The 12,820-nt window shown below is 41.6% G+C and overlaps 1 protein-coding gene across 1 annotated transcript in view; it reads left to right on the plus strand.

The window, feature by feature from the left end:
- fbxo41 (F-box protein 41) overlaps positions 1-12,820 on the plus strand; it is a 72,096-nt gene that overhangs the window by 10,986 nt on the left and 48,290 nt on the right. Inside the window, exons 2-3 of the mRNA XM_085276719.1 lie at positions 2,679-3,454; positions 4,367-4,596. Coding sequence (XP_085132845.1) covers positions 2,906-3,454; positions 4,367-4,596 — 779 coding nt within the window. The 5' untranslated portion in view covers positions 2,679-2,905. The remainder of the gene's footprint in view (positions 1-2,678; positions 3,455-4,366; positions 4,597-12,820) is intronic.

Here is a 12,820-nt window from a genome sequence, read left to right on the forward strand (position 1 = left end):
CTTTTTCAAGTTGCTGATTTCTGTGCATATTTGTGGGTGATTGTGGCAGTCTGCAGTCGTGAGGAGGTTTTTAGTACAACACTGCATACCTCTTTGTGAGGAGTTTCACCTAGCAACAGAAAGCAGCAAATCAAAGAGTGGAAGTTGACCGGTGGTTACCAGGGGATCCCTGGCCTGACTTTAGCAACCGCAGTGACTGTTGGCAACCTTCAGCAGCTACTCACCAACTGCTCAGGGAATATTAATTTTTTCCTAGCAACTGGTGGTTGCTAGGCTCTATGTGACTGAAGTCTTAAGCACTGTTTTTTTTAAACAAGTTTTATAAAATAAAATGTAGCAAACAAATACATCCAAGAACATGAGTTTACTGAATTTCTTATTAAGACAATGAATCACAGCAGGACTTGACTCTAAATGAGACCTTGCTACAGATATTATTTAGTAGCTGTGTAGGCTCAGAGTGAAGAACTCAGTATTGTTTGTCAGTGCACTTGTGTCTAAGACTTGAGCAGAACACTGAGCTTTACAGTAATTAGAGAAGCTGATTCAGGGAAACCAGAAAAGGATGGTGTGCTGAATTTTTATTTCATCAGGGGCTTCAAGTTCTGGGTAATTGAATAAAAAAAAAACTAATTCACTGTTCTTGCAGTGACCCACACAGCTCTGCATCTGAATAGCAAATGGGAAAAAGTAATCAAAAAATAATTTTGAATATCTTAAGTTAACTTCAGTTTCTGAATGCAACTGTTTGTTTTTTGTTTTGTTTTTTTTTGTTTTTTTTTTACCCAGAAATGCATCCAAGGAAAAGTTTTGCTATGCATTTACATGTTCTCTTCTTGTCTTCATTATCTATGAGGGCCGTTACTCTGAAAACAGATATCAGGGTTTTTTTCTTTACTACTGTGGGTTACCAGATCCCTTTGTAAAGGATTTAGCCTTATCCAGTCTGACCTCTTAGACTAAGACTGGAAAATGACCTTGGCACTAATAAGCACTCTCACTAATGGATCCATTTCCATTTCCATTTCCCCACCATTCCCCGAGTACAAGTGCAAGAGCTTGCTTTTTAATCCTTGGTGAAGTAAAGGTTTCAGGTTTCTTGACGGCTAAACTCATGGATTATGAGTCCAGCTGAGAGAGACAGGCTTTGATTTCTTCAGTGATCAGACAGCTGGAGTAGTAAATATTGAGAGGCCTGTGGTGAGGACATTAGGAAAACTGTTCTCTAATATTGTAATAAAGATTAGCTAAATGTAACAATAACCAGGATTTTCAACCCCAATTCCAGAGAAGTTGGGTAAAATATAAATAAAAACAGAATGTAATGTTTTGCAGATCTCATAACCCCATATTTTATTCACATTAGGACATTAAAATCTAGCTGCTCAACAGTCCTGGGTCTTCTTTGTGGTATTTTCTTTAAATTTTAAGATTCTCCAAATGTTTTCTGCTTTCAGTGAAAGATCTGGACTGCAGGCAGGCCATTTCAGCACCCGGGTTCTTCTATTATAAAGTCATGCTGTTGTAATAGATGCAGTATGTAGTTTAACATCTTCTCTCTAAAATATACAAGGCCTTCCCTGAAAGTGATGTTGTCTGGATGGGAGTGTATGTTGCTGTAAAACCTGTGTATACCTTAAAGCACTGATGGCACCTTTCCAGATGTTTAGGCTGCCAATTTCATAAACACCGATGCTCCTCATATCTCCAGAGATGCTTTTGAACTGAGCACTGTTAACTAGATGATCTCTGTCTTCTTTGGTCTGGAGGACATAGCATCCATGTTTTCCAAAAAAGAATTTGAGGTTTTGAATTGTCTGACCACAGAAAACGTTTCCACTTTGCCTGCTTTAAACGCAGAAGATAAATCATGTTCACACATAGCTTCTTCTTTGATTTTGCCTGCGTTTGTGAGTGGCACAGTGAACTGTGTTCACAGATGGTGGCTTCTGGAAGTCTTGCTCATCCCCATGCAATGATTTCCATGACAGAATCATGCGTATTGTTAATGCAGTGCCACGTGAGGGCCCAAAGATCACAGACATCCAATATTTGATTTTCAAGCCTGCTTTGTGCACAGAGATTTCTCCAGATTCTCTCAGTCTGTTGTTTGTATTACGTACTGTAGATGATGAGATATTAAAATTCTTCTTCATATAGACATAGTATTTTATATCTCAGCCCACTTCTGCTGCTGAGAAAAGATGCTCTGTCATGTTACTGACCTGTTGCCAGTTAACCTAATTACTTGCAAAATTTTCCTCCAGCTGTTTCTTTTTAGCGTCACCTACTTTTGTTACCCCATCCCTGTCTTCCTAGAGATGTGTTGCTATCATCAAATTCAAAATGAGCCAGTATTTTTCATGTCTCAGATTAAACAACTGATTTGTGTTCATTTCTCTATTGTAAATAAAATGTTGTTGTTTTTTTTTGTCAAATGGGAGTTTTATGTGGCCCTGTCGCAGGGAAAAGCCGTGTAGTGTTGCTGGAGAAGGCACGTTGTTTTTTTTCCCTTGTATATTTTGGCAGGTGGTTTAGCTTTAGCTTTGTCCTCTGCTTCTTGGCATCTATTTAGTTGACTTGATTTTTGCCTTTGAGTGACTTTATCTCAGTATATGTTAGAATTATACTTGTATGAAACCAACAAACTTTAACTTGTATTTTCGTCCTCTCTTTAGGACCTTAGGAAAGGCAACCATGGCAGATGAAATGAGACGACCAGCTGAATGTTGCCACCCAGTGCGGTCATGTGACTGACCTGGCTCTTCTCTCCTGCTGATGTCCAGTAGTTGCCCTGTTCTCACCATGAGAGGATCTGTCAGGTGCTCGAGCTCAGTGCCCTCAGACTGGCGCTACCGTTGTGCTGCGTGAGCGCCCCCCCCTCCTCCGGCAGTTACTGCACGGAATGGCATCTTTGGACCTGCCATACCGCTGTCCTCGCTGCGGGGAGCACAAGCGCTTCCGAAGCCTGTCGTCGTTGCGTGCCCACCTGGAGTACAACCACACGTACGAGACCCTTTACGTCCTCTCCAAATCCAACAGTGTATGTGACGCTGCTGCTCTGCTGCCCCTAGTGGCTGAGGGAGCTCTGCTCGCACCCGCCAATAACAACGACCCCTTTGAGCCACTTCGGCCTTCAGCTTTAAAGGAGCGGCGCTTTCCTTGCCGTGAGCTTCCTTGTGCAGACGACCTGAGTTTGACCCCAGCCAACTCCAACACTGCAGCCCGGTATATTCCCAATGTGGAGTTTCCCCTGGGGGAGATTTTTATGAAAAAAGCCATGACATCCACAGATCCGGGTCCCCATGGAAACCCCAGCACAGCTGTAGCGGTGGCAGCTAATGTAGCAGCCAGTGCAGTCGAAGCAGCGTATGAGGAAGGCCTGGCCAGGCTGAAGGCGCGGGCGTTTGAACGGCTGGAGCTGGATGAGAGGCTGGAGAAGCTGTCTGAAGAGGTAAATACACTAAGCTAACAGAGTCAGAATAAACTTTATCAGGAAATTGTGTCCATAAACAGTCCTGTGCAACAACTCACCTCTCATTTCTCTATATTTTGCTTCCAAGGAGCCAGACTTTCTTGGAATTTTTTAAGTGGTCCTTGGACATTAGCTGTTTTTTCACTAATTTTCTAATAGTCTACTTCTTCACATTTCCTTCTTTCTTCATGATTCCTCTTACCTTGATGAGCTTGAGCATCCCCACAGCATTATACTCCCACCACCGTGCTTCACTGAGGGGACAGTGTTCTTCGGGTTGCACGCCTCTCCCTTCTTTCTCCAAACATAAGCAGCATCTCCCCGGCCAAAGAGCTTTAGTTTCTTTTCTTCTGACCAGAGGATGCACTTCCAATATGCATAAGTAGTATGTAATTAGTATATTTCTGTCTGGCTTGAAAGTGTCTCTTCTGCAGAAGTGAAGTTTTTCTTGGTCTGCAACCTCACAGTCCATTCCTGTGCAGGGTTCTAGTGATTGCCTTCTTTGAGACTATAATTCCTGACTTGGCTAAGTCATTCACTAGTGTTATGGAAGTTGATCTGGGGTCTTTAGACACTGTATTTTTTTTTTTAACCAGTCTTCAAACTCTTTCACTTTCTACCTCTGCAATGCTTGTTCTGTACTGTGTAACTCTTGATAATTCTCACTCCAATTATTGACATTTTGGTACACTGCGATAACTTTGTATATCCATCTCTTGCAACAAGTTTTTTTCTCCAGTGTAAACGGACTTCTTTTGTTTTTGGCATGCTTTTTCATGATTTCGTTCTCTGATCTGATTTTCTAAAGAAAACTAGTATGCTTAGAAATTCTTGGAAAAAAAAACACTTTAAATTTTACACAGGGGGGTAAAATTTTCTCCTCGACTGTAGGTGGAGCAGAAAATAGCGGCCCGTGTAGGCCGTCTTCAGGCGGAGCTGGAGAGGAAGAGCTCAGAGTTGGAGCGGGCCAAGCTGGAGAGTGAACGGCTGAGCCAGGAGAAACAAGACCTGGAGGACAAGGCCTCGGAGCTTTCTCGGCAGGTGGACGTCTCCGTGGAGATGCTAGCCAATCTCAAGCAGGACCTGGTGAACAAGGAGGCAGAGCTGAACCACAAACAGCAGTAAGTGAAATATACTGGTTCTCTGCTGTTTAACACATTCCAGTTTTATAACACATCTGAATGGGTTGGTGTATACAAAAGTGCAATTAAGTGCCCTTAAACATCCTGCTAAGGAAAAACAGCAGTCCATCCAAAAATTTGGAAAAAAAACATTTTAAAGAGTGTGGAAGTGCTAAAGTCAAAAACAGGTCACATAAGAATTTGTATATTAAAACAAATCTGCACACAATAGCACAGGTTTTACCTGCTTACATACTTATTTATTGATCTCCCTCATCGACTTCACTGCTGCATGGTCTGATCCAGGACAGAAGAGAGCTGCTGCCCTGCTGTAGTTATCTTTATTTCTGTTTTCTTAACCTGTTCTTTCTTGCTGTTGTGCTACATATTAAATAAATATTACACATCATAATTAAGGATTAGATATGTATTAAAATAATATTTAAGGCAAACACTCTTGGAGCTAACTAAATGTGCAAAGTATTTGAGAAATAATTATACACGCTACTTTTTCCCTCTGTAGCAGGTCTGACACACACACACACAACATACTGGTACTGATGTCGCACGGACTCGCACACAAACTTTGACCTCTTTTGACTGCACTTATAACCAATAAATACGATGACAAATCTGTAAGATTAACGTCACTTCCATGCAAGTTGATATGAATGACTCTAGATGGATATGCCGAGCAGGTGTTTCTGACATCTGAATATTTGCTGGCCAAACGCTATCATAACCTTGCTTTCGCAGGGTAATAGCAGGTCAGAGACATCATGCTGTTCCTCAGGGTGCTCTGATGGCATGCAGGCATATGGCTGACAGCAAAAATCAAAAGAGGATATGTGGCTTGTGTGATCTAGCAGAATTATAAAAATATAATTGTTGGCCTTCATATGCTTCTAATTTGACATTAATGTCATACGAAATTGTGAAATAGATGATAGAAAAAAAGTAACCTGCAAAAAGGGGACTTATCAAGTAAGAAGTTAAAAGCACAGGTGCCTGAGCACTACCTGGGGCAGGGGTCGGCAACCTGCGGCTCCGGAGCCGCATGCGGCTCTTTAGTCCTTACAGTGCGGCTCCGCGTGGTTTGGGAAAATAAATTAGAAGTATTTAGCTGATGTGTATTTTAATTTTTTTTTATTTTTATGTTAGTTCTTTTTTACCTTGTAGTTCTATAAATATAAAAATAAATTTATATTCTATTATTTTTTTCATCGCTCAAAATAAGAGTCAAACTCGCGGAAACCGATATACCCGCCGAAACGCCGTCCATTTATCAAGACTTTCAACCCCAGGTAGGCCAATTATGGATCTTTGGATCCAGCCATTCTCCACCGTGAACTATGTTAAAGACAAACACCGCTCACGCCTCACAGATGACAGCTTACAGTCCTGCGTAAAGATGAAAGTGACTTGTACAGCCCCGATTTGCAGACGCTGTGCGCAGAGGTTCAGGAGCAGAAGTCCCATTGTAAACATATCACGGCAGACCCGACGATGTTTCCATGAACTTGCTTTTCAGCATCTCTTTACTGACCACTTTTCACACACGGTTGCTGTACACATACAGCCGGCTGTAGCTTTTCAGCTCACAGCCCGACACACACCAACACAACAGCATAGAGAGCACAGACGTAAAGGCGGCGAGGCGTGATTGCAGGTGCCGCTCAGGTGCGTCGCCTCCCCTGCAGCGGCGCTGCAGACCACGCCACGCCACACACATTAACCAGGTAAAATACATATTTAGGCAGAATTTTGCAAATATCTATTTTTCATCTTTTAGCAGCATAGTGCTTTTTTTCCCAATTATTTTTTAAAAGTCAGGTCAAGGCTCCAAAAGCCCAAAGGCGATATAAGGGTGGCGGCTCACAACAGTTTTTGTTTGCTACATGGATCACTTTAGTTCAGCTGGGTGTCTTTCCTTTTGCTATATTTCATTAAGAGTTCAAAATGTGTCAATTACATAAATAAAATGTAACTTTCTCTGTAGCACTTCAAGGATTTCATAAGCAACACACCTTAGTTGTTCACACACAGCATAAAGGTAAAAAACAATATATACAGTGTTATCGTCATTTTAGATGTCAAAAAGTATTTGCGGCTCCCACTGTTTTCTTTTGCGTGGAAACCGGGTCCAAATGGCTTTTTCGGTGTTAAAGGTTGCTGACCTCTGACCTGGGGTCTATGTGGGCACGTGCCTCATCTGTTCCTTGAAGCTCTGCATGAGGAACAAAAACAGTTGGTGTTGAAGTACCTGCAGCAGTCCTTGGAAAAACATTGTCCCGTGATTCCATGATTGCATTTTACTACCTGTCAGCAATTTCTGCAGTACTGTGCTGCAGCTGTCTTCCCTCCAGCTAAACGCATAAGGAAAGGTTGCTTTAATACGAAGTCTCCTTGTTTGTGTGCTGCATTTTGGATGAAGATCTTGTGTTTAGTTTAACCGCTCATCAGTGTCAGAGTATTAGTTTAATTTCTGAAATGGTCTGAGGCGCTCTGATTAGTGCTGAGTTGGAAAGTGACATTGGACTGCACACGGCAGCGCTTTATCATCCTCTTCCCTCCTTTCCTTCACCTCTCCCTCTGTGTTGATAATGTAATTTGCCATCATACCCCCCCCCCCCCCCCCCCCCCACCAGATGTGTTCTGCATCTGTCCCACTGTTGTCGCGATTTACCAGTGTCCTCCAGGGCTGGTCAGCTGCTCATGTTGAATGGAGGGCTGGATGGGAACAGCTGGATTGGCAGTAGAGATTACAGCATCCTGCCAGTCCCTCAATAAAGCTGCCATGCTGTTTCTTGAACTAGTTAAAGTGCGGCTGCTGTAAATAGACTAAGTTCTTGGATGCCAATCACAGCTTTATGAAGATAGATGAGGATGATTTGGAGCTCTTCCGCAGCATGGCTCAAAGCTTAATTTTCAGATTTTTAGAGCTTTTATTGAAATGAGTCCCAGGATGAATTATTGTGCACTCCAAAAATTTGTGCTGTTTTTAGTTTGACACACTAGAAGCTGTCAAACTAAAATCTTTTATAGGATGCATGCCATCTAGTTTCCTTTTTAATATTTGCAAATGTTAACAAAGGAGGATTGGATGCATTATAGCATTAGAAAGGGGAAAAAAGGCTCTGCAAACAGAATAAGTACATAAGAACATGTAGTTGAAATATTGCTTGGATTTTTTGATCTACAGTGTTAAACTGTAGTTTCTGTCCACTTGATTTAGATCCGTTTGTGGCACTAGTAACTACGAAAACAACCTCTTCACTTTAAGCAGTGAAAATAAAAATACAATTTTACTGACTGCTTTACTTTGAACACTGAAGTACCACTAATGGAACTAAAGCAGAACCATAAGCTCTATTGGAAAAAAAAATTAAATGTTGGCTTTAATGAAAAAGTTTTCTTTTTTTAAAAACAGGCAGAACATTTTTTTTCAGTGGTCACTAAAATTCAACCTTGCAAAAGTCACCGGATAGATCTCAGATTTTCAAACCTGTCCACCTGGTCAAGAAAGCCCGTCAGCGTCTCTTCTTCCTCAGAAGACTTAGAGACTTCCATCTGCCACTGAAGGTGCTCAAGAACTTCTACTCCTGCACCATCGAGAGCTTCCTGACGGCAAACATCTGCACCTGGTTTGGGAACAGCACCAAGCAGGACAGACGAGATCTGCAAAGAGTGGTGCGCTCAGCCGAACGCATCATTCAATCAGAGCTCCCTGACCTGCTGTCCATCTACACCAAGCGGTGCAAGTCCAAAGCTAGGAAGATTATGATGGACCTCTCCCATCCCAACAATGGACTCTTCTCACTGTTGAGGTCTGGGAAGCGCTTCCGCTCCCTTAAGGCCAAAACGGAGAGAATGAGGAGGAGCTTCTTCCACCAGGCTATTCGGGCCCTGAACCAGGTGTAGGACTGGACTCTCCCACACACGTCACTATAAGACTGGACTCTCACACACACGTCACCACACGCACCACCACACATTTCCTATAATCCTATAATTCCAATAATTTATAACCTTTATAATCTCTTCTGCTATTTGCACATTCTTTATTGTAAATTCTTAAGTTAATTTGTAAATTTTGTAGTAACCTGTAAATTGTAAATATTGTAAAACTTTTTTTCTGTCATTTAATGGTCGGGCATTGTACAGCTACAAGCATTTCACCCCCATGTCATACTGTGTATGGTTGTGTGTGTGTGTGTGTGTGTGTGTGACAAATAAAAATTTGAATTGAATTTGAATTTGACCTCATGAACTGTTTGCCCTCCCTCATTGCTGCTTTCAGCTACATTTATTCACTTCAACTACTCATTATTCATTAATCTGTTGAATTCTTTTTAAAATAATTTCAAAGAAATCTTTGATCTTTAAAATGTCAGTACTGACAGTTTCCTTGTGTCCAAGATAATGCCTTCAGCATACTCAATTTGTCCGCTGAAGATATCCACCACACCGAAACCTGTTAAAATCGCCTTGTTTGGCTTTCATTTTGCAGTGCTCTAGTGGTAAATGCAAACATCGTAGGTTTTTGACTAGTTAGTCTTATTACCCAAACGGCTTTGTTTTCAGATGTGGCTGATCTTGAGCGTTCATCTGGTTTAATGTACAAAAAAACGCCCACAAGATGTCCTGTTCTTTTACTCACTTCTGCTCGTCTATTGTAAAGGTTACAGTAGCTGTGGTCACGTATCTCAAACCTGGCAACATCAGACAGGGAAGGTCATGCTGTGGGCTTAAAATCCTTGCCTGGGCTGTGTGAATACCACCTACTTATGTCAGCAGCTTAGCCTCTCCCTCTTTCTCACACTCACACACAATTCTTGTGCCTTTCTGCCTCTCAGAGGAGAAGCTGGCAGTGAAACAGTAAGCTCATTCAGAGTCTAAAATACAGAGCAGGTCTGAGGTGGAAAAAGAGCATCACAGTCTGTGAATGTTCAGCAGGGTGGACGTGAAAGCCGTAGTCAACAGATACAAAGCGACTTATTGGCTCATGTATGTCTCCCTAACAGCCTATTAGATGATTTTTAGTTTAATTCTAAAAGAATCCAGTGACTTTAAAGGCTCTGTGAAAGCCCTTTAAGGAGATGTGTGAGATCGTGCTTTTACATCAGCTGTGTCAAATGCTGAAAAATGCGAGTCACCTAACCGAAGGTTGCTAAGCGACCAGAAGAAACTCCTACGAGCCTTCTTTTGCTTCTAGCAGTGTCGTGCATAAAAATATGACCTTGATAATTCCTCCTGCACTTAATATCCCTGTAATTAGAAAAAAAGTGTGCAGAACGCCTCAGGTGCAGTTGTTCCTTTCAGCTTAGACTTTATTACTCAGCATGTGAAATAATTCATTCACAAACAATACGAGCGAAAAAAACCCCGCCGCATGCTAGCCTGTAGCGGTCAGAGCTGAATGAAGCGTGCCTGTTAAGTGGTTTAATAGCAGCTGGAATAAACGAGAGCAGCTGTAATCAGCAGAAACTGGAGCCCGAGGAGAAATGAAAAATGATGGGACGGTTATCTCCATCATTTCAGCTGTTACAGAATCACTCAAATGAGAAAACTGCTCCATTTTGTGTCTGTCTCAGAAATATCATTGGAGTTTTTCCAACTATCTGTGATTGCTTAATGATGTGGGTTTATTTCATTGCTATGATAATGATCTTGTTATGATTACAGTAGATGGTTTTAAAGAGGTATTTGGAGCAAACGTTTCTGTAATATTTAATAATGGACTGTAATACATGGTGATCATGCACAGCCAAGTATGTGATGGCCTGCCTCTCGAACACTGTATGCTTCAGTCGCAGCATTTTGCCGAGAGCTTAAGGGGCTGAATGCAGTATTAATTAGACCTGTGCAATATTACAGTCCAGTGCTCAACTTAGGTTAAAAGTGAACCTGAAGTGCTTTTCCTTGTTGTCTCTCATATATCCAGGTAAGTCCGTAAGTGCTTGGACAGTGCCACAGGTTTTGTAATTATGCATGTGTACACCTCCACAGTGGATCACACAAACAGTAGCTGTAGGCAGCTGCAGCGAAAGCCTTTCAGAGCATCTCAAAGGAGAAAAAGCAGCATTACAATGAGGAGTGATCCTTTGGAGAAAGTAAACATGATTTGTTGAAATGCAGAGTGTGACTAATAAGCTTAGCAGGATTATTTAGCAGAGTTGACTCCAATGAAGATAAGAAGTAGGACAGGACCTCAGCAATGTCCTGTGGTAAATAATACCCCCACCCCAGTTTCTAGACACTTTTTTGTCATTGGTTCACAGAAAGCAGTCAACAAAAAGACTGGACCAGAGTGATGATGACTGAATTGAATTTGACACCGTGGGAAAATAAAAGTGATGTAAAGAACAGACCAGCAGCTGAAACACCCAAGAATGCAGGCAGACGAGTGAATCCAGATCTTACTTATTGAACTTCATCTTTAAGCTTCAGTTGCTGATGTCCATGGGTCCTAGACTTGAATCAGCCATAGTCTGCACATATTTTTATCCAAATTTGTTAAAAACTGTCCAGAAATGTTAGTTTGCCCAATTACATTTGAGACTCACTCAGTCTAAAAGTCTGTTGTTGATTGATTAAAAAACCACTTTGGGGATTTTACAGCGGCAGAATTACAAAAAACTGTATTATTGCCCAAATTCTTACTGACCAAGTGACTTCTTCAGAGACTGAGGAAGTCACTTGGATGAGTGGCGGTATGTTTCTCCCACTGGAAACGCTACATCCAGATGAACAGAGTCAACTTTTTTGCGTGGACTTTGATGTTTGCAGATGACGTTTCTTTCTATGGTGAGATTAGTGATCAGGTGGAAGAGAGCCTGGAGAGGTAGAGGTATGCACTGGAGAGACAAATGAAAGTCAGTAGAAGCAAAAATAATAGATGTGTGTCAGTGAGAGGGAAACAGGTGTGATAGTTAAGATGCAAGGAGTAGATATATTGAAGCGGGATGAGATTAAATGTCTGGGTTCAGCCATCCAAAGCAACAGATGAAGAAGAAGAGTGTGCATGCAGGGTCGAGCGGTTGGAGACAAATGTCAGACGTGATTTGTGACAAAAGGCTGACAGCAGGAATGAAAAAGAAGGTTTTCAAGATGGTAGTGAGACCTGGTATTTATATTCCTATGTATGTATGGTTTGAAAATGGTGGCACTGACAAAGAAGTTGAGAGGAGGTTGACCTGAAGGTCCTGAGGTTTTCACTGGGAGTGACCAGAAATGGATAAGACAAGTAATGACTTTAACAAAGGAACAGCTCAGGTTACACCGTTTGGAGACAAAGTTACAGAATCAAGGCTGAGATGGTTTGGACAGGTGCAGATGAGGGATAGTGGATATACTGAACAAAGAATTTTGAAGATGTAGAGGCAGAAGAAGGAAACAGGACTGGCTTTGTCATGTTATGTGAAGGAATCAGAACAAGAAATGAAGTATGTTTTGTTTTTGCATTTTGAGTCGTAATGAACCTCCTAACACTCGAACTCTTCCACGGCATGCATTTTTAATTTCTCTTTGATATGTGGCCATATTGGGGCCCGATGAATGTAAAAACAAAGAATTACCAGATTTTTTGTTTCTAAGAAAAATGTGAGCCACATATAAGGATATTCATTTAAAATTTTGATAGAACAGTGGCAATATAATGTCCTCGTAAGTGGATATCAGGTCCTAGGAGGTTAAGGCAGAAGTAAATCTTCTCCTGACCTCATATAATCCCATGTAGGCTAGACCATTCATCCATTAATCTGAAACACTATAGTGTTGAGAATGTGTCAGAAAAGTACTACTATTATGGTAAATTTGTGCCTGGACAGTAGTGTTTATGTTATTAGGCTGTGTTGTAGATAGACTATCTGCGTTTCGTCACTTCTTAACTGGTTTGTACCGACCCAATGTATCATTCATCCATAATCATACTTATCTTACATACTGTACAAACAGCGGGGGGAGGCAGTGATGCATTTTTAATGTCTGTGTAGGTGTTCAAAATATTCTGTCCACCCTCTGCATAGAAAAGCAAAAGAGAGCTCTGAGAGCTGCCAGGTTTTCATATCATATTCAGCACACACACACGCGCCTGCTGCAGTAGGCCTTAACCCTGCAGGCTTGATTTATTCCTACAACCAGCTTTGATAAAGTAACATTGGTCTGTGCTGAATTCAAAACCCAGAGGCTCTGAAGGAAGCACAAAATACAGAAGAGTCCCGCT

The sequence above is a fragment of the Mchenga conophoros genome, linkage group LG6, assembly GCF_057382185.1.
Source record: "Mchenga conophoros isolate Kocher_MC1m ecotype Shallow Benthic linkage group LG6, M_conophoros_male_GT1.1, whole genome shotgun sequence".
In the NCBI taxonomy this organism is placed as follows: Eukaryota; Metazoa; Chordata; class Actinopteri; order Cichliformes; family Cichlidae; genus Mchenga; species Mchenga conophoros.